The sequence below is a fragment of the Plecotus auritus genome (assembly GCF_963455305.1).
Source record: "Plecotus auritus genome assembly, chromosome: 6".
In the NCBI taxonomy this organism is placed as follows: Eukaryota; Metazoa; Chordata; class Mammalia; order Chiroptera; family Vespertilionidae; genus Plecotus; species Plecotus auritus.
The window spans coordinates 175,762,201-175,785,200 of record NC_137773.1 but is presented as its reverse complement, the minus strand read 5'-3'; the positions used below and the strand labels follow the sequence as shown (position 1 = coordinate 175,785,200).

At 63.5% G+C, this 23,000-nt stretch overlaps 1 protein-coding gene across 8 annotated transcripts in view; it reads right to left on the bottom strand.

Moving 5' to 3' along the window:
* Nucleotides 1-23,000, bottom strand: part of ITPR1 (inositol 1,4,5-trisphosphate receptor type 1) — a 189,111-nt gene that overhangs the window by 32,716 nt on the left and 133,395 nt on the right. For 3 of the 8 annotated variants that reach the window (XM_080674783.1, XM_080674778.1, XM_080674780.1), the window contains 6 exons: nucleotides 22,548-22,595; nucleotides 18,479-18,611; nucleotides 16,444-16,634; nucleotides 5,390-5,570; nucleotides 3,716-3,969; nucleotides 341-541 (listed from right to left, as the gene is read on the bottom strand). In XM_080674783.1, the coding sequence (XP_080530909.1) occupies nucleotides 341-541; nucleotides 3,716-3,969; nucleotides 5,390-5,570; nucleotides 16,444-16,634; nucleotides 18,479-18,611; nucleotides 22,548-22,595 (1,008 nt within the window). Of the gene's footprint in view, nucleotides 1-340; nucleotides 542-3,715; nucleotides 3,970-5,389; nucleotides 5,571-16,443; nucleotides 16,635-18,478; nucleotides 18,612-22,547; nucleotides 22,599-23,000 lie in introns of all 8 variants that reach the window. The other 5 variants (XM_080674777.1, XM_080674779.1, XM_080674781.1 and 2 more) reach the window with 2 other exon arrangements.

Here is a 23,000-nt window from a genome sequence, read left to right as displayed (position 1 = left end):
CAGGCTCTCCTCCAGCGGGGCTCGACCCTCCTGCCACTGAGGAGCCACGTTCTGGCTCCCGCACAGCGTTTAAAACAGGGCCCCGCCTCCCAGTCCCAGTTTAACGCCACCTTTAGCATCTGCCCCGTCACGTTAGAGCGGGGCATTCAAACCGAGCCGAGCCCCGCCCCGCGAGGACAAGCCCACACCTGTGACAGGTGAGCCCCCCCTTCCTCACTGCTGGTGACGGCCTCAAGTTCAACGCCTCCCTGGGCCGACGGGCGGGCGCCCTGTGACTCCTGAGCGAGTCCTCCCAACACCGCGGCGGAGTGACCCACCCGGCCTCGCGCACGGACGGTACCTGGTTCTCGTGGCAGGGCCCCTGGCAGTACTCGGTGAGGCTCTCCAGCGTCTGGTTGATGAGCGCCACGTTCTTCTCGTTGATGTAGAGGCCGAGCAGCCCCAGGCCGCCCGTGGTGCTGCCGCAGATGCAGTCCAGGAACTGCAGCGTCTCGCACACCAGGTTGTAGTTGGTCTTGTTGTTCTGGCAGCGGAGGAAGTTCTGCGCGCGGGCAGCAGCCAGGCCGCGGGAGCGCAGGCGGGGAGAAGAGGGAGAAGGTCACTCACCCGCCGTTTTTTGTTTTTATTTTTTAAATTTTTTTTTATTGATTTCAGGGAGGGAGAGAAACATCAACCGTGAGAGAGAGTCATGGATCGGCTGCCTCCTGCACGCCCCACACACTGGGGATCGAGCACGCATCTCGGGCATATGCTCTAACAGGGAATCGAACTGTGACCTCTTGGTTCATAGGTCGAGGCTCAACCACGGAGCCACGCCGGCCAGGCTCACCTGCTGTTTAGATACAATCGGACGGGTCAGTGCCCTGGATGTAGGAACAGTTACGCAGAGATACACAGCGTCCGGGGAGCTGCAGGGTCAGCCCTCGGATGGCCAGCCGTGGACACGGTCTGTGGCCATGACCATCGACGCGGTGGCCAGCTCCCTGGGGTGACTTTACAGGGGGTGCGGCCGAGGAGGCCTCGTCTCCGACCGCCCACCTCAGGCTCCCACAGCCCTGTCCAGTTCCCGTTTTTCTCTTTCCACTCCAGCCCACCCGCCCGCTCACCAGGTGCTAAGCTCACAGCATCTGACATTTCCAGAAAAGATGCAGGTGGGGTCTGATGCCGAGTGCCCAGAGCCCTGTTGGGACCCGGGAGATCTGTGTGGCCACGTCCACTGATAAAGGGGGGTGAGTGAGTGAGTGTGGAGTGTACGTGCTGGTGAGCGGGTGCCCAGTGCGTTCTGCAGGGTAGACCTGTCAGCAGTGTTAACAAGAGACACTGAACTTCAACACGTTAACGCGAGCCACATCCCACCACCTTCTACAGCAGCCTGTTTTCATGAGGAGGAGATCTTTGTCAGAGATCCCATTAATCTCTTCCAAAAGAGAAGCAGAAATGAACCACAAACACGCTTTCGCTGGAAGCTACAAAAGTTTCGTGTGCTTACTGTAGAAAATGGTGCCACAAAAAGACACGATCGAAAGATAAAGTGGATGCAACCTCTGACCCAGGGATCACGCTTCCAAGAAACACCGGCCTCTGGTCACACGGCCCTGTCTGTCACGGGGAAGGACCGGAAGCAACCCCAATGCCCCGCAACTGAGGAGCAGCTGCAACGTCTCCACCTCACGCAGGGACGAACAGAAACCTGGATGCAGTCCACATGGGCCGGACGGAAAGACCGCTAGGATATACTGAAGTCAAACCCAAAAGGCAGAGATGAACGTGTATCCAACGCTCCATCCTGGAGGCCACAGCCCACACCCGTGACATTTGTCTGGGTGGAGGGGTAGGAACGGGGAGAGGGACAGTTCGTTCTAACTCAATACTTACTTTCGTCTGAACCTTTACAGCCAGAAGATACTCATGCTCTCATTCCTTGAATAATTAGAATGTTGGCAAAGGCCCACGTTAAAAGCTGGCACCCAAGTTGAAAGCTTGACTCATCAGCAAACTCCCCACCTCCCCCCACCAAGCCCCTGGACCTCAGTGCCTCACGCTCTGCTTCCGAACGAGACCAAAGACGGGGCCATCGTTCAGGCCTGGGTGTGTGTGTTGGGGGGGAGGGGGGCGGACTACCTGGAGCAGGTGGGCTGTGCTGAGGTGGCTGTCTTTGCAAGGGCCCGCCCCGTGCCCTCTGCACAGGGCTTGCTTCCTGTCCACGCCCTCCTTACTCAAGAACACAGGCGCACCGCCCGCCTGGCTGTTTTAGGAGGAGCCGTCCGGGCATTTTTCCTGCTCATCGTCGCCCCTTTTGGGCGGACAGGGCTGTTTCCCGGACCCAGCAGCCCCCGGGCACAGCCGAGGCTGGCGCCGTGACACGTGACTCCGCCCACAGGTGAGTGCTGTCAGCAGGGGCGCCCCGGGGCCCACCGTGGCCTTCCTAGGAGCCTTTGCTGGTGGGGACACGGCGAGGGAGAGCTCAGGCCCTGCTGGCGGACGGCTTGGGGCCGGGTCCCAGCTCCGCACGCCCCGAACCTCAGCCCCTCCTCTACGAGACGAGTGTCACAGCAGAGGCGACACTCAGCGAGGGGCGTCCTAAGTGCCCTGGGCCCCCGTGACCATCCGCACGACAGCAGAAAAGGTAACAAAAGACTTCTGCGATGATCAGTTCAACCAGTGCTTGTGAGCCCTTATCTGTCCAACATTCCGGAACAGCCCTCACTCATCCACTCACCCAGCAAGCAGGACTTCCTCAGCAGCAGGTTTATAAGTCTGGTACGTTCTCTACCCACCCAGCCAGCCACCCACCCACCCGCGTGCCACCTGTGCACCTATTATGCTGAACACAGGCAGGTCCCAGATACACACACTTAACTATGCAGAGAGCAAGGGCGAGGGACGCTCCCTGTCCCAGGGGGGATAGAGGGGAGGACAGACAGGACCATGTCATCACCCAGACACAGAACCCTCCCAGCAAGGACCCTGGCTGGGGGACAGGAGCTGAGTGTCAGGCGTGCCATGCGGCCATGTCCCTGGGCCTACCTGCCCCCAGGCCTTTCCACCCCCAGGCCTCCCCTCCCCAGGCCTCCCCTGCAGGTCCCAGCTTCCCCACCCTGCCCTGGGCCTCACCTGCCCCAGGCCTCTCCTGCAGGTCCCAGCCCTCCCCTGCCCCTGCCAGGCCTCACCTGCAGGCCCCTCCTCACCCTGCCCAGGCTCCCCTGCCTCTGGGCCTCACCTGCCCAGGGCCTAACCACCCCAGACCTCCCCCGCAGGCCCCAGCCCTCCCCTGCCCTGGGCCTCACCTGCAGGCCCCCCCTCACCTGCCCAGGCTCCCCTGCCTCCGGGCCTCCCCTGCAGGCCCCGGGCCTCACCTGCAGGCCCCCCCCCTCACCTGCCCCAGGCCTCACCTGCAGGCCCCCCCTCACCTGCCCAGGCTCCCCTGTCTTTGGGCCTCACCTGCCCCAGGCCTCCCCTGCATGCCCCAGGCCTCACCTGCAGGTCCCCCCCTCACCTGCCCAGGCTCCCCTGCCTCCGGGCCTCCCCTGCAGGCCCCCCCCTCACCTGCCCAGGCTCCCCTGCCTCTGGGCCTCACCTGCAGGCCCCCCCCCTCACCTGCCCAGGCTCCCCTGCCTCTGGGCGTCACCTGCCCCGGGCCTCACCACCCCAGACCTCCCCTGCAGGCCCCAGCCCCCCACTGCCCCAGGCCTCCCCTGCAGGCCCCGGGCCTCACCTGCAGGTCCCGGTTGTGGTTCTCGCACAGCAGCTGCAGGAAACGCAGGATGGGCTGCATGATGGTGATGACCGCGCTCATCTCCAGCTCGTCCTTGGGCTTGTCGGCCGCGGCCTGCGCGCCCTCCCCGGACTGGTAGTGGTCGTCGGGGTCGGCCTCCCTCCGGAAGGCGGTGAAGGCCTTCCTGGTGGCGGCCGAGGCCTCCAGGAGCTGGTCCCGGGCCTCCTCCGTGATCTGGGTCGAGGGCTCTTTGGCTACGAGGCAAACGGGAGCCCATCAGTGCCGTGCGTGTGCAGGACGCGGCCCGCCACCCCCAAGGTGGCGCCCGGTACACAGCCCTCGGACCCCCGGGGCCTCACGGCGGCGGCCAAACCCTCCAAGGAGCCGCCTTCTCTCGTCCCCAGGAAGGACGGGAACGGAGCCGGCGCCCAGCCTGCTCGCACTCGGACCTCATCCACGCCTGTGCGTATGCGCGGAAAGCCTGACTATACAGGCTGTCAGCCCCGGGTCTAGGCCTCGGGCCTCGGCTTCCTCATCTGTAAAATGGGGTGAACTTCACCCAGAGGCGGCTCCTGCGAGGGCTGACGGCAGTAGTAACCGAGCCCTGTGCTCTGTGACGGGCACCTGACGAGTGCCCCCTGGCGAGGGGACCAGGCGTCGAGGCAGGAGCATCAGCCCCTGCAGCCACACTGCCTGGGTTCACATTGGACTCGACTGCCTAGGTCGGGGCTGCATGCCTTTCACATGAACAAGGCCATTACCGCCCTGGGCCTCTGTTTCCTCATCTGTGAAATGGGGACCACAATTTTACCTCCTTTACAGGGTTGGCTGGGGTTCTAAACAAGTGACACGTGCAAAGGACTGAATGGTGCCTGGTCCCAGGAGTACCCAGTAGACGGAGCGTCCTTTTCTTCTCTCTCCCCGTTCTAGACCAGCGGTTACCCACGGGGGTGACTTTGCCCTCATCCCAGCCAGGGGACAATTTGCAACATCCAGAGACATTTTGGTTGGGGGTCGGGGGGGGGGGGGGCTGCTGGCATCTGCTGTGTCGAGGCCACACCCGCTGCCAAACATCCCACAATGCACGGCAGCAACAAGCCCCAGAGGTCGGATGTGCTGTGGCTGCAAACCCAGTCACAACCGTAAAAGCAAGGCCCGAGGGGCTCGCTAACCTGCTCACGGCCATCGACTCAACACTGGGGGTGCGGGGGGGGGGAGGTCTCCCCCTCCCAGGTATTACTTCTCTTTACTGAGGAGATGCACAAAAAGCTTCAGACACAGTCAAGTAACTCAGAAACAAGGGAGACGCCGCCTGCAAGAGTTGGGGCGCCTGGGTCTGACGCGCGCATCTGCCTCAACTTCCCTCGACGTTCTCTACCGTGAAGCGGAAAGCGACAGAGAAAGATGATGAATGGGTTTCCCGCCAGTAACACCTGGCTCCTGACCCAGAAGAACGCCTGTGAGTTTATTACACAGGAACACCCCCAAGCAGCAGGAATCCCGCCCGGGGAGCGTAGGGAGAGCTGCGTCATTACTGGACCGTTTCTGCCTCTGGGAGTCCAGTGGGCATACGGCCTGGAGTCTGGAAGCCACAAAAGAACTGAAGGGAAGAAGGGACGTCCTCGAGCTGATGGAGAGCTGCGGGGGGGAGGGGGGGGGAAGGGGGGCACTCACCTTTCTTCCGGGAAGGGGCGTCCCTGTCGGTCTCATCGTCCTTCTTTTTGTTTCCCAAGTCGCTCGTGTTCACGGTCACCGTGGCCTTGATCTCCTGCTGGGCCACCTTCATGCGGTCGTAGAAGACCTTGAAGAATCGCTCCGACTTCTTATCCTCCGTCAGCCGGCAGAAGAAGGAATGCTGCGGGGGGGTGGGGGGGGAACGCACATGTTCTCAACACCGAGACGGGCCAGTGAGCGAGTCCCACTCGAGACACCACCACCTCACGGAGATCCGTGCCGGCCACGTGACCTCACACGTGCCCTGAGCTGGACCAAGGTTAAATAAACACCGCTCGGTGCTCGACGGCTGTCCGGATCCTCGGCCTGAGGTTTTCTGCAGAGCCCGGGGCGTCGGTGCTGGAGCGGCCACCCGGGGGGAGGGCGTGGTGGGCAGATTTCAGCCAACCGTGAACAGCCCCCTGCACACACACGGAACCACGCCATTAACGGGGGAAATAAAAGGTATTTGTGTGAGCGTTAATCCTCCTCCCGGCGATATTGCTCCATCGATTTTGAGCGAGTATGTGTGTGTGGGGGGGAGAGATAGAGAGAAACATCGATTGGTTGCCTCCTGTACATGCCCTGACCCTGGGCTGGGGATCAAGCCCGCACCCAAGGCATGTGCTCTTGACTGGAAGCGAACTTGCAACCTTTTGGCCCTCAGACCGACGCTCCAACCACTGAGCCAACCCGGCCAGGGCTAGACTGTGTTACGGTGACTGCTGTAGGGCCAGCCATTTGCTTAAGGACTTCCACGAGCCCCTCCTCTTTGCACAGCCCTGTGGGCACAGACAGATGAGTAAGAGGCGCTACCTGTCCCTGTAGGCTGCCTCCATACCGGTTAGGGCGACATCTCCCCAGGTAAGACGGACACGGGTGAGTCAACAGCGCCCCGCCGCTCCACGGACATCTATTCTAGAGCCCAGAGCTGGCGAGGGTGACCCCGGAATCCTCACGGAAGAGGGGTGTCCAGGGCAGGCCTGGGAGGACAGGTGAGGGGGTGCAGACAAAGACGCTCCACAGCAGCCGGCCGCCTTCCTCCCGGATACGTGCTCATGCTGGGGCCTGCTGCGAGCCAGGGCGCAACTGTTGCTGTAAAGCGGCGGCTCGGTGGGTGCCTCAGCCCCATTGTTCGCGCTTTACCGCTTTGCAGACGCCGCGCTGCTGTGAGCTATTTACACAGAAACACAATCCGGCCACTTCCCGGAGAACAAAGCAGAGCTCCCAGCACACGTTGCTCTTCCCTGGGGGCTCTGCCAGTTTCACACCCTCCCGTTCCTTCCCACAGAAGGGGGCCCGGCTTGCAATCCCAGGAAAAACGGAAATCCCAGCTTCTCGAAGCCCCCTAACTCCTCTACCTCTCGCCCCCCGCCATTTGTCTGACCCCGCAGCCCCCCCCAGAGCCCCCTAGCGGCTGACATGCCACGCCCTCCTCTGCCCCTTCTCCTCGCCAATGACCCACATACTCCGTGGCACACGTCTGTGCCGCCTGCCCACAGGCACGCCCTGACCTCTGCCCCCCTCGCCGCTCCTCTTCATCTTGTTCCCCACGCACAACCCAGGATCCGTCCCTCCTTGGGCTCCCTGGCCCTGCCTCTCCCCCCTCCAGTCCCTCCCGGTGCCACTGCACAGCCACAGGGAAAGAACTCGACAGGTACAGCCACCTGTCACATCGGACCGAACCGTGCCGCACACTCGAGGCACACGGCTGTACGGGTTGGCGTCACGACCGAGAGGGGCAGAGGCAGACCTCCTGCTCTGCTCCCAGGAGCTGAGAGCTACGGCCCAGGAGCGCGGAAGGAGTGGCGTGGGGGTGCGGGGAGCAGCGTCCCCGAGACCGCCCCTGTGGGCATCGCGGACCACGGAGAGCAGAGAGAGACAAACACACACGGGAGGGAAAGGCCTGGGACTCTCTTTCTAGAGATGGAATGCAGACGTGCAAACACAAGGAAGGCCTCTGTGGAAAAACAACACTACCCATCCACTCGGCCGTAAAATCCAAAGGAAAATAACAACGCCCTGGCCGGCCGGGGGCAAGGACACGCTGCCGGACCGCCAGCCGTCAGCCCGGCGGGCGCCTGCGTCCTCTGCTCAGCCCAGCCGCCTGCGTCCTGCTCAGCCCCGCCGCCTGGACCCTGAGGGCCGTGTCTGCTCTCCCATCCCCGCAGCCCCCCAGCCCCGCGTTCTGGCTGGCAGGGAGCCCTCGGGCTGCCGACAGCATTGGGGCCTGACTGTGGGGGGGGGGGTGGGGGAACGGGGACGTGCCGCTCGGTGACCTGCGATGGCTTTGGCATCGGTCATGGTACTCAAGCCAGTGACAGCCCGAGCCAACCTGGCGCCTTTAGAAGCACCGACTCGGGGTTGGCAGGGGCCGTGGCCACCTACTCCAGCCTCCCAGCTGGTGACACCCCTTCCCTGGGCCCAGCCATCATTCCATTGCGCCCCCTCCTCTCCAGCTGCCAGCCTAGGTCCACCCTGGCCTCCTCCAGCTCCCAGCACACAGGCCCACGCCCGCCCCTCCGGCCGAGGACCCTCCACACTCCACGCGGCCACCTCCTCCCGTGGGGAGGGCTCAGCTTAAATGGCACCTCCCAGGGAAGCCCCCCTGACCTCCCTACTCCACCTCCCCCCTCCCCGTTTGCTGTTTATTTCACTGGTAACGGGTTTAGCATCCATCTCGCCGGCTAGACCGTAAGCTCCTGGAGGGCAGGGCCCACATGGGTCCCACCCCCGCCGGCATCGAGGCTCCTGGCTCCCCAGCAGGGCTCAGGAAAGACCTGCGGTCTGAAGGAATGCACGAGAGCCCTGAGGAATCCCCCAAATGCTCAGCCACCTCACCCGGCAGCTGGAGGGTAACTCGAACCCTGGGTCCCGTCTGACACTTGCGCCGGGAGCTCAGAGGCCCGCGGGAGCGTGGGCTCAGGCTCCCTCCGAAGTGGCGGAGCGCCCAGCTGGCTGTGCCCACCCGTCAGGCTCCGAGGCCGGGCTCCGAGCCGGTGCCCAGGTGCCCGTGATGCCCCCAGGCCGGGATGCAGCGGCTGGCAGTTTTAGCGAGAACACAGTCTCCCCGTGACGCGCGGGCAGCGTCCCCAGGGACAGGCCCCCAGGTCCGCAGAGGGAGAGAGGAAGCGGGGCATTTCACGCAGGTGTCCGGGGAGGGAAGGGGAAGTCGGAGCCTGTGACTCAGCCCCTGACACGGCAGGCGTGGGGTCTGGGCTGTGTGTGTGGTTTTTTAAAAGCCCATCCTCACGGAACGACTTTTCATTTTCTAAGAACATGTCCTTGTCACCTCCCTACTCGAGGGCTTGTGCGGGGGGGAGGGGGGGGCGGGGGACAGCCGGGCAGCCGGGGCACAGGCGCCTGGCCCTCGGGCTGCCCCGGCGGTTCTGAGAAGGGCAGTTCCAGTTCCTGCTGAGAACTGGACGGAGCAGCCACTTCTTCAGAAACCCAGGCTGAGTCATTCCAACCTGCGGCCCTCAGGTGACACCGCTGCCAGGCGCCTGGAGCTCTGCCTGCGGGGCGCACCCCCGCCCCCTCATCTGCGTGGGGCTCCAGCTCCTCGTGGGCTCGACGGCCACCCCTACCCACACGTAGGGCACCGGCACCAGGCGGTGCATGGGGGCACAATAGCACTTTTCTTTCTTTTTTTAAAATATTTTTATGATTTCAGAGAGGAAGAGAGAGGGAGAGAGAGAGAGAAACTTTAACGATGAGAGAGAATCATGGATCGGCTGCCTCCTGCACGCCCCCTACTAGGGATGGAGCCCACAACCCAGGCATGTGCCCCGACCGGGAATCGCACTCTGATCTCCTGGTTCATAGGTCAACGCTCAACCACGGAGCCAGGCCGGCCAGGCAATGGCGTTTTGGGGCACAGCCACCGTGGGCCCCACTGGCAACGGGATCCGCCTGGTGTGGGCAGTGCGTGGAGGAGTCCAAGTCTACGGGGAGAGGTCCTCAAACTTTTTAAACAGGGGGCCAGTTCACTGTCCCTCAGACCGTTGGAGGGCCGGACTATAGTTTAAAAAAAAACTATGAACAAATTCCTATGCGCACTGCGGGCCCGGGACGCGTCGGCTGCTAAGCAGGACAGGCAGCGGCACCCGGCGGGCCGGATCCATGTCCTCGGCGGGCCGCATGTGGCCCGCGGGCCATAGTTTGAGGACCCCTGGAGAGACTTCCAGGAAGTGACGGAGGCTGGGAGGGGAGGCTGGGAAGGTACACCTTCGCCCAAACTCCTCCGATGTCCCGGAGCCACACACCACGGGCTCTTCGCGGGGAAGGAGGGACGTCCTGCTTCCGGTGACAGGCCCAAGAATCCAGAGTAGGTGTGAGGAACAAGGACGCTCACAGATTGAGAGAGGAGAAGAGAAGGGGAAGGAAGGAGTTGGTAAGGGGGTGCGCGCTCTAGAGGCGCCATGGCAACGGGCCGTCCACCTACCCCGCCGCCCACCCGCAGCCGGATTCTTCGCTGACGTCCCTGAGCACAAGCTGGCTCCTACCAGCGCAGGAAGGTGAGCGGAGCGGCGAGCTCATTAAGTCCCTCCGGCGACGCCCGCCCGCCCGCCTGCTGCCGACACCGAGCCGGGAGATATAAATAGCAGTTATGTAACCGCTCTTTGTTGATGCCTGTGCCTACCCCGAGACGCGCATGACCTTGTTTTCCTCCGAGGCGCTTCCTTCCCCGCCGCCTGTGGAGGAAATTCATCGGCTTGGGGAGCATCTGAAAGTGCAGGGTCCTGGGCCAAGGGCGCTCGGCCCTCAGGGTGACGGCCCGGCTGTGGTGGTGGGAACCCTCAGGGCCAAGTCCCCTCGGGTCTAAAGAAACCTCCTCTCGCCCTCGCCGCCACCGCCGGGATGGCTGAATGGACGGAGCGTCGGTCTATAGACTGAAGGGTCCCGGGTTCAGTTCCAGTCAAGGGCACCTGCCGGGGTTGCAGGCTTGATCCCCAGTGTGGGGCGTGCAGGAGGCAGCCGATCCATGATTCTCTCTCATCACGGATGTTTCTGTCTCTCTCTCCTTCCCTCCTCTCTGACATCAATAAAAACATATTAAAAGAAATACATCGCAGCGGCTACACCAGGCTCTGCCGGGTCAAAACGGCTCAGCGCGCGACCCCAGCGCGGGAGGCTGTGACCCTCATCCCGGCTGTGGGACTCCGTCCCTCACCGGGTGGGTGGCCAGCACAGCAACGCACACACCCGGGGGGGACCAGAGCCCCGGGGAGCCCCATCCTGGCCAGTCTCCTCGGGTCTCCTTAGCGCCCCAGCATCGCTGGACGGAGCCCCGCCAGCCTGGCCTCGGCCTCTCCTGCTCGTCCTCTCCACGGGACCCCGCGGATCCACCCGGCGGGGCCGTTGCATCACGTGCCGGTGGCGCCGTTGCCAGGTAACCAGTGTGGAAATCTACTCAGAAAGCTGTCGGAGACAGTGTACAGCCTCCGCGCGCAGCTGACACCGAGGGGGCGTGAACACACCATGTTCCCTCAGCGCCCGAGCTGCGGTGTGAAAACAAACCCAAACGGGATGCTTCCTCTTGTAAACACAAGCCGGGCGCACCACACACACACGCACACACGCACACACGCACACACGCACACACACACACACACGCACACACACACACACACAAGCACACGCACCACACACACACGCACCACACACACACGCACCACACACACACGCACCACACACACACACGTGCGCACACACGCACACACACACGCACGCACACACACGCACACGCACCACACACACACGCACCACACACACACGCACCACACACACACACACGCACCACACACACACGCACCACACACACACGCGCACGCACACACACGCACACGCACACACGCACACACGCACACGCAAAGGCACACGTCCTCCCTGGAAACGGTGCAGGGGTTCGCAACGTGGATTCTGGAAAACTCAGCGAAGCGTGACCCAGCAGCAGCCCTTCCGTGTCAGGGACAAGGTCACCTCTGAGCAGAGGCCCTGCTCCCGAACAGGACATAGACGGGGGAAACCCATTCATTACATAAAGGGAGCCAGCTTCCAGGTGGGGTTCCTACACCTACGTTTAAAGCTCACCGGGTGCCCACGCGGCGAGCCCTCCCCCTGCCAATGAGAGAGACCCTGCCCGCAACACCCGTGGCGCCAGGGGGAGGTGGGCACGGGCGGCTGAGGCCAGGCCAGCGCCCGAGGGCCACCGTGGTCCGGGGCCAGCTGTCTGTCACTTGGAGTGGCAGCAAGGCTGGCGGGTGGAGCCGAGGACCTGTCACCTGCTCCTCAGGGGGGGGCCACTCAGGGCCCACCTTCCCGAGGATGGCAACTGCCTCCAAATCCGGATGTAGACCAGTAACCGTAAAAGACCCTTGTCCAACGAGGCGCCAGCTTCCTGGGCCACAGAGGGAGGGGACGGGGCGCTGGCCCACGGGATTATTTGGGCAAAAAGAAAGGATCCTGGCGGTGGCCCAGTTGGCTGAGTGCCACCCGCTCGCCGCTAGGTGGGGGTTCATCCCCGTAGATCCCTGGTCAGGGCACACACCAGGGTGTGGGTTCGATCCCTGGTCAGCGTGTGTATGGACGGCAACGGATCAATGTTCCTCTCTCACATCGACGTTTCCCTTTCTCTCCCCCTTCCCTCCTCTACAATAAAGAAACCTGTGGGAAACACACCCTCGTGCGAGGACTAAGGGAGAAGAAAGAAAGCGGGAGGGAAGGAGAGAGGCGGTCGGAGCACTTGGAGCCAGAGAGAGGCCGTGTGCACAGAGCCCCATCTGCGGATGGACCCGCACCAAGGCACGCGGTCGCCAGCCCCTGCATCTCAGAACCGTGTCCCGGACTTGGGGGGACTGCGTGTGAACAACGGAGAACCAGCACCCCCAGCCCGCTGGGCCACAGCCACCACACGGAAGCGAAACGGCAGACGTCAGAATTCTGGCAGGAACACGTCCAGTAAGGCGAAGCCCTCTCTTAAACAATAAAACGTTATTAATACAAGACGCCACCCCATTTTAAGAGCTGTGACCTCGACCCTGCACAAGGCACTTCTGTGAACCCCGTGTCCGCGTCCCGGGACCCGGGAGGCCGGAGGGCAGGGCCTGTGCCTGAGGGCGGACGGGGCAGAGGCCGGGCTCGAACCCACGCCTCCCTCCCTGCACAGAACCAGCACCGTTTCTGCACTGGGCTGTGCACTTGGCCCACGTGGCTGGTTCACGCCCTGGACCCGCAGGAGGGAGGGGCTGTGCTCCCCCCCCCCCCTCGTTTTAGGGGAGAGGCCTGAGTGGCAAGCTGTCCGAGGCGGGCGGGGCACAGCGGGGATCCGATGCAGGTGTTTCCAGGCCGGAGGCCACGCCCCTTCCCGGGCATCGCTTCCCTTCCAGGCTGCCTCCCCCTCCACGCCTGGGCCGACCCGACCCTAGGCCACCAGCGCAGCTCCTGTTCAGACCCTCGGGCCTCAGCTGGGCCTCAGCTGCGGGGCAGAGCCCCTGGGGGCGGGGGTGACGCTGGGGCCGGGCCACCTGCCTCCCTGGCTCCCCTGCCAGCGGCTCTGGGCCCCCACGCGGGTCTGACTCCTCCGCTGGCTGCGCTCGGTGCGTTCCCACACGGACAAGACCCGAGGTCAGAAAACACCACGCAGGACTGACTCATCCCCGACCGCCCTGCCAGCAACAACACCCTTTTACGTAACTCGCTCCCACTCTAGCCTTTCCTCCTCTGTGGGGGGGTGGGAGGGGGGGGGCTGTCAGAGGCTGGTCTTCCTCCCGAGGGCCCTCCGCTTCCAGAAAAGGGAAGCGCAGCAGCCCTTCTGCCCACGGGGTCTGCCCACGGGGTCTGCCCACGGGGTCCCGGGCAGGCGCGCCCCTCCCCTGCCTGGGGGTGCCTTCTGCAGGGGTGGGAGGTGTCGTCTCACGTGGGCCCTCGGCCGGAGCCCTAGGCCGACCTGCAGACCAGGCGTGTGGAGCGAGGGCCCGGGGTCGCCCCCCTCCCCCGCCTCTCCCCGGGGAGCCTGAGTGCCTGTCAGAGCACCCGCCCCTTTGCCAAGCCGAGCCGAGCTGCGTACGTGCCGCTCAGACAGCCCTGCTGGGTGTGTCTGCAGCCAGGCTTGGCCTGGGACGGCCGTGGGCGGCCATCCGACACGGAGCAGGCTCTGCGCTCCTGAGGCCGGAAGCAATCAGCCCCAAACAGCTTGTCTCCAGTCCCCGCTGCTGTGAGGGTCTCTGGGGCCACCTCAGCACACACACCCCCACGCAGCTGTATCTGTGAGAGAGCCCACTGTCCATGTGCCCAGCGTGCATGGACCCTCCCTTCCCCACGACGGGCTGGCCCCGCAGGGAAGAGGGAGGGGGGCCTCTGCAGGCGCTGGGGGGCGGGCCTCGGGAGGAAGGGACCAGGGAGGGCTCAGGCCAAACAGGGATTCAGAAGCAAATGCTATTTGGTAGCTTTCCTCTTGCTGCCAGACACGGCACAGGAAGGGACGATTTCTTCTGGGGGTGGCACCCAGTGGGAGAAACCGCACAGGTGGCTCTTAAGGCCCGAGGGCGCTGGGCCAGCTCCTTGGTCAGAGCCGAGGGCTCTGCATGGAGGGGAGCCGCTCGGAGGCCCCAGGGGGGAGGGACTTGGAGGCAACACCCGTCCTCGGATGTACCACCTCAGAGGAGCCAGCGGGGGACAGAGGGTGCTGGGAGGTCTGGGGACACTGTCCCCAGGAGGCCACCACGCCAATTCGGGGTCCGGGCATTTCCGAGTTTCAGGGGATGAGGTAACGGATGACGCGGCTCAGGAGAGGCGCCCAGCCAGGCTGCGGTCTCACTAGCAGCTTTGGGTTCCCACTCACGGCGCCCTCTGGGGTCCGGGCAGTGACGTCCAGAACAGAAGGCCAGGGCCCCAGTGAGCCCCTCCTTGGGACAGGGCTGGGTTCTCCCACACATCTGATCAGGAAGGACGTCCCCCCCCCCTCCCGCCCCATTGCATCTGCTGACCCAGCCCGGCTTCCCCGGTAGCTCAAAGCGGTTTGCTTTTCTTGAAGGTTCCAGGTGAAGGGCGGAGAGCTGTCCAGTCCCAGCAGCCGCGGTGTCTGAGATGTAAACATGACCTCTACGGGGCGCACACGGTCTGAGCGCCCTTTGGATCCTGGTGACGGGGGCCGCTGTGACTGCGGGTGAAACCGTGTGTCTACTTTATACAAACGTCCGCCGAGCCTCAACCCTGCCCCCGGCCCGGGGCGCCTGCTCGGTGCGCGCAGCATTTCACCCGCGGGCGCACGGAACTCACGTTCGGGAACCAAGTCTGAGTTCCGACTGAACGACCACGAAGGTGTCCGAGTTCGCTTTCAGGACGACAGTGCGTCCTGCTCCCAGATGGAGTCTGAGACACGCGGACGTGGGGGAGGCCCCTGACCACGCTGGAGTGCCTGCTGAGCCGTGGCCTCCGGAGCAGGAAGTGAGGCGGCTGAGACGGGCTGGCACTGCCCGCCTCGGGCATCGCCGACGGCCACGCGTAGCCTCCGAAGTCCCAGCGGGTCCTTCACGACGTGAACCGGCTTCTCCAAAGCCAGACAAGCAGGAGGGAACTTTGACTCAGGGCCGGGGCTGCGGGAGCCTGTCCTTAACTGGCCCTGGCCGGCCGGCTCCGCGTCATTTTCTCCGGAGAGAGACGAGCCCGGAGCCAAGAGGACTCCACGTCAACCCGAGGCCAGAACACGTTCTCCTGGAAGCACAGGTCTAGGGAGGCGATGGGTTAGGGTTGGCTTCTCCCCTCCGGCCTTCGGGTCACAGGACGGGGAGGAGAGTGAGGGAGAGCGTCCTCGGTGCCACGCGCCTCCTGGTCCTGGTCCTGGTCCTGGTCCTGGTTTTGGCTGGGCACCCCCGCCGCGCCCAGGCCCGCCCACGGCTGCGCACACGCTCCCTGGAGAGGAAGCGCGCCCCCTCCCCGGGGCTGAGCGGCGCTGGAGCTCAGCCGTGGCATTTCATCTGGAGTCTGAGCGTATGAGTAATAAATGTGTGAAAACATGAAACTAATATTCATAATTACTTTACAAGATAAAGAACTTGAAGGAAAAACAGCTTCTGTGTGCGGTGCCACCCCGGCAGGGTACACTGTGAAGTGCACGGCACCACGCCAGCCAGCGCCCGCCCCACGTGTCCCTTCACGCGCTGCTTGCCCAGACTCCCCGAGGCCTGGAGAGCCAGCGGGGCTCCCACCTCTCACCCCCGCATCCGATCGCCGACCCTCACGTGTACCACCGGCCCCGGCACGGCCTCGCGCAGGGAGGGCTGGTCTCCATTCTCGCGACCCTGCCCCACCCCCGTGTTCTCACCGAGGTGCACCGGGGGTGCCGGGAAGCACACCTGTCTGAGCCGGGCTCTGAGGCGCTCGCACGTCTAACCTCCTTGGTCACCTTGTGATGGGACCCGTGACCGTGGACGGAAACCGCGCCCAGGAGCCAGCTCTGCCCCAGGTGGGGCCAGTTCCCTCTGCACGTGCTCAGCATCTCATCCGTGTGCAAACGGAACTCCTGTTCCGGAACCAAGTCTGAGTGCCGACTGCGCGACGCAGCCAGGGGTCAGAGTTCATCTCTCAGGACGAACACGTCCTGCTCCAAGACCAGCTGCTGCTCACACGCGAGTCTCCACACCACGCGGGTATCTGGCTCCCAGCACAGGTGCCCCTGGGCTCGGCAGGGATGACAAGCCGGCAGCCACACCCACAAACGGCAGACACACACACACACACACACACACACACACACACACGCCCATGGCCACACTCTGAGGCCACACCACAGCCAAGCCCGTGGCCACACCCACACCCGAGGCCACATCCATACTCACAGCTATGCCCAAGGCCATACCAGCCACACCCACAGCCACACCCGTGGCCACACCCACACCTGAGGCCACACCCACACCCAAGGTCACACCCACAGCCACGCCCAAGGCCGCACCCACACCTGAGGCCACAGCCACAGCCACAGCCACAGCCACGCCCGAGGCCACCTGCCTCCCTACCTGTATGGTGGTGTTGCCTCCTTCCAGAAGGGCGATGGCCAGGAGGATGCTCTCGTGGAAGACCCGGTCGCTGGACGCGTTCATTATGAGGTCGATGACCAGATTGGAGGCCCCCTCCTTGTCCAGGTGGCACTGGACCTCGGCCAGGCTCATCTCGCCGCGGCTCATGGAGCTGGACCCGGAGCCGCCCCCTGGGAAGAGGGAACATAGTTCTTACTGACACATCGGAGCAGCGGACCGTCACGGGGATCACGCTGTGCCAACACCTCCCGCCTCCACACGTCAATGGCTTCCTCTCCTTTCCCCTCGGCCATTCTGACAGCCGGTGCTGCGGAGCACAGAGGTGAAGTCGCTTGCCCGCGGACGCCCACCTGGAGGTGCGGAGATGGGACCTGCACCCGGCAGATGAGACGAAGAGAGAGCCGGCTTTTCCAGCCCAGACGCTCCCTCCCGCCGGCAGACAAAGGCTTGGGGCAGAGTCATGAAGCCCCGCGTTGAGTTTCAGAGACAGACCAAACTCAAACCCTCCTTCCAACCCTCCTGAGCACGCACAGCCCACAGCAACCACGTCAGCCCTCTTTCCACAAACCATCCTGGCCCAAGCTCACCCTCTCACAAAACCTATCTGTTCATTTGTTCATTCATTCATTCATTCACTCCCTCCCTCCCTCCCTCACTCCCTCACTCCCTCAGCTGGACTGAGTGCGTGATGTGGAGCCAGGAGCTGGGGACGGTGACCCTCAGAGAGGCTCACACCTTCAGGGACCAGGGCCTGCGTTTGGAAAGTGTCTGTTTGAGAACTTTCCTTGCCCCGTTAGTGGCAAAAACTGAGACGCTGTCCGTGGGAAAACGGGCCAATTTCAGAGAAACAGGGAACTCCATTCAGATGCCGCCCCCTCCTGCTCTGGCCCACCTAGGCCCTCGGTCTCTCGTGCAGGCGGCCGCTCACCTCCCCGCTGCGCTTCTCCGGGAGGCAGACTCTGTCCCTGACGCCCCGCCTCCCCCGGGGCCTCCCCAGGGCCCCCATATTTGTGGAAAGGCCTCACCATGGAGAGGAACGAGGAATTGCTTTGAGATGTTGTGGGAGGAAACTGTGCTTGAGAATGGCTGGGAACTTTCGGGGGAAAAGCTAAGGCCCGTGTGGGGAGGACTGGGAGCCCGGCCCTCGGGAGAAGACGGGGCCGGCTTCACCGAGCGACGAGCCGTGAGCTGAGCACACCCGCCGCGGGGCTTGATCTGGGAGGAACCCAGGCCCCTCCCGGAAGCTGCTGGGAGAATGTCTGGGTCCCTCAGAGAGCCCCCCAGGAATCGCTACTTGACAGGGCCGCGGGCCGCCCAGATCTGTGCTCCGAGCCCCGAGCTCCTGGCCCCTCAGAGCCAGACCAACACCCACAGCCGAGCTCGGGTGTGTGCAACGTTCCTCTGCCTGGAGCGGTGCCGCCAGCGCTCGGGGCACTGAAGGATCTGTGCTGGTTCCCACACGGATTTTGGGGGTCCACTCCGTCAAGGCTTGGGCAGGCACAGGGCACGGGTGTTCGAATTGGATATACGGGGTTCAAACTACAGACCCGTCCATCACAGACCACTTCCATTCCCTCTGCTCAGCCGGGACCGTGGCAGGACCTGCCCCGTGCGGGCAGCCTGAAGGAGAAAACCAGGTACTGGGAGCCCTTGGCGCTAAGTCGCCGGCAAGACGTGGGGGCTTCGCCGCCCTCACGGCAAACGTCACCGTCATTTTGGGGGAAAAGATGCGTCCTCGTGACCACAGGAAAACATGCCCTAAAATCAAGTTCCCCATCATTCAAACGTCACCGGGAGCGCCCCCTCGAGGGAAAGCGGGGTGACCGGCTCAGCCAGCATCCAACTGCAGGTCAGTGTTCTGAGACATCCGTTTGATGGCAGGTCAAAGACAATGACAAGCTGCTCAAAAATCCACTCGCACCCCGAAGTCACCGGTCAGCGTGTCCCCCTGTCAGGTGGCCCACGGTGCCACATGCCGCTCACACGTGCGGCCGCCAGCACTCCACACGCCTACCTCCGCCTGCGGGCTTGCTGGGTCCTCCGGGCGACAGCGGGCCATTGCCGAAGCTGGTAAGGCTCTCTCTTCTTCCCGAAGGTCTGACGTTGCCATAGTAACGGTTGACCAAAATTTGCCTGAGCGCCTCACCCTGCATTCAAACAGGATAACGAAATCAGCTTCTGGATTTAATGCATAACCGAGCGACTCACCGGCAGGACGCGCGGGGGGACCGGGGTGTGACTGGCGCGGTTTCGCTCCGCGAGCAGATGAATGATTAATGACGGCATTGGGAAACTCCGCGGTTAGCTCCTTCAATCGTTTCTCGGGAAACCAGGGCATAAAAAAGGAGCAATCTAGAATATCCACGCTCTGAGGCCCTCTCTCCCCCGGTGGTAAACAGAACATTCATTGCGAAGGGCAGCGAGCGCTAACAAATATTAACCCAAAAGTCCCCTGAGGTCAGCCCATCGGAACCGGACACCAGGGAAACACTGCAGGTCACCTTCCACAAAGGACCTAACCCCAGGCCCAGGGTTCCCTCCCAAGACCCCAGGGAAACAGGACGCATCGAGTCCCAGTCGGATGGAATAATAAGCTGAAAGCGAGCCTTTCTTACAGAAATCGTGCCTGGGCCAAGCGGCGAAGGAAGACTATGCGACAGAGAATAAATTGATGGCCGACAGCAGACGTCCATCAGAAAGAAGCATTGCGGAAGAGTGGACACTGAGGCCATGGGGGCGCGAGGGGGAGGGGTGTGACGGAGAAGAGGGGGCACAGGCCGCGTGTCGGAGCGGATTGGAAAGAGGCTCTTAACGCTCTTCTGCCGTCTTTTGTGTACACGGGGCCGTTTCCACAGTAAGAACTTATTAACGCGCACGGCAGAGGCCGCCTGCAGAGGGCTGCCGTAACCCTTCCCCAACGGCCCTGGAGAGAGGACGGCAGACCGCCTCCCGGTCTGGAAGTTTCTAAAGGCCAAAGGCTGCACGGATTGCCGAGACTCCTTCCCAAGGACAGAGCGCGGGGTGGGGCGTCCTGGGGACCTCAGCGGGAGGCAGGTGGGACGCCGGCGGAGGGAGGGAGGTGCTGACACACAGCAGGTCTCTCCCACTCCACCAAGACCTGCAGCTGTAACTGGAGTCAGCAGAACCTACAGGATTTGCAAACAAGCTCCCAGAATAAGTCAGGAGGTGTTTGCAAAACGAGATGGGGGAGGGGGGTTGACAGGAGAGGGAGTGCCCTGAGGGAGGTGGGCAGGCCAGGGGCACCCGGGGAAGGTCCCAGGGGGTTTCTCCTTTGTTCCTGCAAGAGGCTGGTCAAAGACTCCGGACGACGGGATGGGTGCGCAGGAGGGAAAGCAGTGGGGGCGGGAAGGGGGCAGAATTGCTTTTTAAATGCAAGTCCAGGGAATAAAAACAAGCCCGATTTTCCTCTCCCCACTCCACCCACAAATGCCTCTCCCTGTAGCTGCCTTCATCCGCTGGGGAAGCTCATTCCCTACCCAGCCAGCCAACGGCACATTCACCGTTCCCCGAGCGCTCCCAAGGGGAGGCCTGGCGCCGCTTCCAGGCCCTTCCTAAAGGAACTGCTCTTGGTGCATATGTTTCATACGTGGCTTCGGAAACCACGCTGTGGTGTCAAGATTCGGTCGGCTGGTGCTCAGGCCTCCGGCACCCGCGGAACCCGGAGCCACTCCCGCCACCCACCGAGCGCGCAGACTCACAAGAGGATGGTGCCAGGATGGCCAAGGCCCACTGAGCCGGAAACAGGGAGGGCAGAGGTTGCCGCCACGATGGCCCTGGCGGGAGGCGAAATGCGGGTTCTGTGTGCGACCTGGGGACGTCCCTCCGGGACGCAGACGTGGAGCTCCCGCACGAGGAGGGATGGCAGCAAAGCAGCCAGCTTCTAACTGGACCCCTTGGGCCCTGGGGCGGCCCCATCTGAGAGGTGATGGCGGGGCTGGAAGCGGGGGCCGCAGACACCGCAGATGCCCACGCAGCCCTCGGGCAAGATCTGGAGGGCACAGGCTGCATGGTCGCAGGCAGGGCCGACCCCACCGGCTCCCCGGAGGCCCCGGCACAGGCCAGACTTCCTGCTCCGTGCGGTGCCCCAGGGTCACCGGCAAGACCGAGGTCAGTGCGGCCTGAAGGAAGCGGAGGCGAAGAGAGAATGCGCGCCGGGGCCTGGGAACGCGCGCTCAGGACCTCCCGTCACAGGGCCCCCCCCTCGCCACGCTGCCCTTCCTTCCGCAGAGAAGCCCTCACAGTTACCATAGCAACGGAGGCAGGAACCCGGACACTCTTCCCCAGGAGATAAGATGACATGGGCTCATTATGGGGAAAATTTAGCCCACCTGTGCACAGCCCACCCATAAGTGTCTATTCCCCCTCCTCATGGAAGGTCCTGGGATCGACCTATCTCCCCTTCTCTCCACAAACAAACGGCTGAACGGACCAACAAGCTGCATGAAAGCCAGAGGACGCGGGGTTTCTCTTGGAAAAGCCAGGTGAGATGCGTCCCTTTTCCGGAAGGACAAGGACGGAGACGTTGAGGTCGAAGGGGACGGGAGGAAGAAAGGGGGTGAGCATGACCGGAGGCCCTGCCGGCGCCCGTGTGGAGACGTGGGTTCGAGGGGAAGCCTGCTTTTCGGAGCCAGCGGGTCCCACGGGGACAAAGAAGATCCGCCGGGAAAAGCTGCCCGTCCCCGGGACACGATGATTCCCCCGCACGAAGCCGTCCCGGGCGCCGCCCAGGAGCCTGGCGGAGGCGGCAGAACCGTGGCCACCTGCTGGCGGCCCCCCTTCCGCTGTGAGGTTCGGCCACGCGACCCGGTGAAGGAAGAGCACTGAGGCCTGGCCAGGAACTGGGGTGGCTCTCAGGGTAGGAAGCGGCCTGTGGGGCGGCTCGTTGCCCGCCTCCCGCTCTCACCTGGGGTTTCAGGACGGAATGCTGTCTCCCCAGCGGTTCACACCTGCCGTGTGCAAACCACAGCAGGCGTCTGTCTCCCTAAGAACTCCGCACATCATTGCCTAAGACGGAGAGAAGGGGGGGCGTGCCTTGCACCCCGAGAGTGTCCTGCGAAAACAGTGACATGGGCCGGGAAGCCAAGCTCCGCGTCTGTCACCAAAACCCGTGGCTAAGGAGCCGGGTGGGGGGCGAGGCCCAAAGGGGTCAGTGCTGCCACGGAAAACCCTGTGTGTCAGGCAAGACCAGGGTCTCGCGTGAGCGGCGAGCCTTCGCCACCTGCGTCAGCCCTCGGTTTAGAATCGCCTCCTCTTCCTACGCCTGCTGTCTGCAAACCCACTGAGGCAGCTCCGCTTGCACGGGGACACAGCGAGCACCGTTAACGTCCCCCATCAAGGCCCCGCTGAGCGTGTCGTGGGCACAGTCCACAGACTGCCCAAAGGGATGGAGACTGATCGTGCCCATTCCACAGAAGAAGAAACTGAGGCCCAGGCAGGGGAACGGCGTGCCCAGATCCCCCAGTCAGCACCTGCAGGCAGCACCCCGTGGCCCGGCAACACCCCTCCCAGACAACACTCACTCGGCCACTCCCCGTCCCAGGGCAGCGATGAGCATCTGTGGAACGTGAGGCAGCTGCCGACTGTCTAAGACTCTCAGAGAAGATGCTCCGCTGGAGTGTGACGTGCACAAAAGCAGGGACCGAACGCCATGCATGAGTCACCCCGGAGCGGAGCCGGTGGGAGTGTGTGCTGGCCGGCCCGCGCCCCCGGGCAGGGAGATCACAGCCCTTCTCGGCCGCCTCTGTCCTGGGCGGGGCCGCAGAACACCTCTGTCTTCGGGATAAACTCGGTAATGACCGCCAGTTACTCACAGAGAAAGTGATGTTAAGACTGCAGCCGCGTAGAAGCCGCCGGAGAAGGGAGAGTGGGCCTGGGCGGCTGACAGGGTCCCTGCCTGGGGCCCGCTGGGCGCAGGTGGGCCCAGGTGGGTGCAGGTGGGCCTGACACCTAAGGGGCTGCGACGGGGCCTGACCGAGTCCTGCCTTAACCACGCCCACCAGCAACGCGGCCTCTGAGTTGCTGTGTGGCGAAGGGAGCCCCCAACCCCCAAGACCACTACGTACCCGTTTATGGTCCTCCAGCTGCCTCATGGGGGGACTCGGCTCCGTCTCCTGCTAAACACGCAGAAATCCCGTCTTAAACGCAGGTGGGGAGCCGCGGGGTCTGCAGCATCGGCCCCCAGCCCCGGGGGCTCACACAGCCAGACCCACACAGAGGACGCTCTCCCGGATGGACATTAGCGCCCGGTCACGCTGCACCCACCCCTGCACCGTGGGAGACGAGCGGACACACGAATGTTCGGCCAACTTTTTTTTTTGCAAAGATGATGACGTGAAGCTCTACATTATGTATCTGTACATAACGCAAACTCAACCGGGCAGGTCCCCGCGGCTCAGACATGCACCCCCACATGGCGCATGCGTGAGAACATCCACGAGACACGCGAGCAGACACGGACACGGAGCGTGGCTCTCCCCGGCCCATCAGCGCCCGCATTTTCATCGACGGCGAGCGAG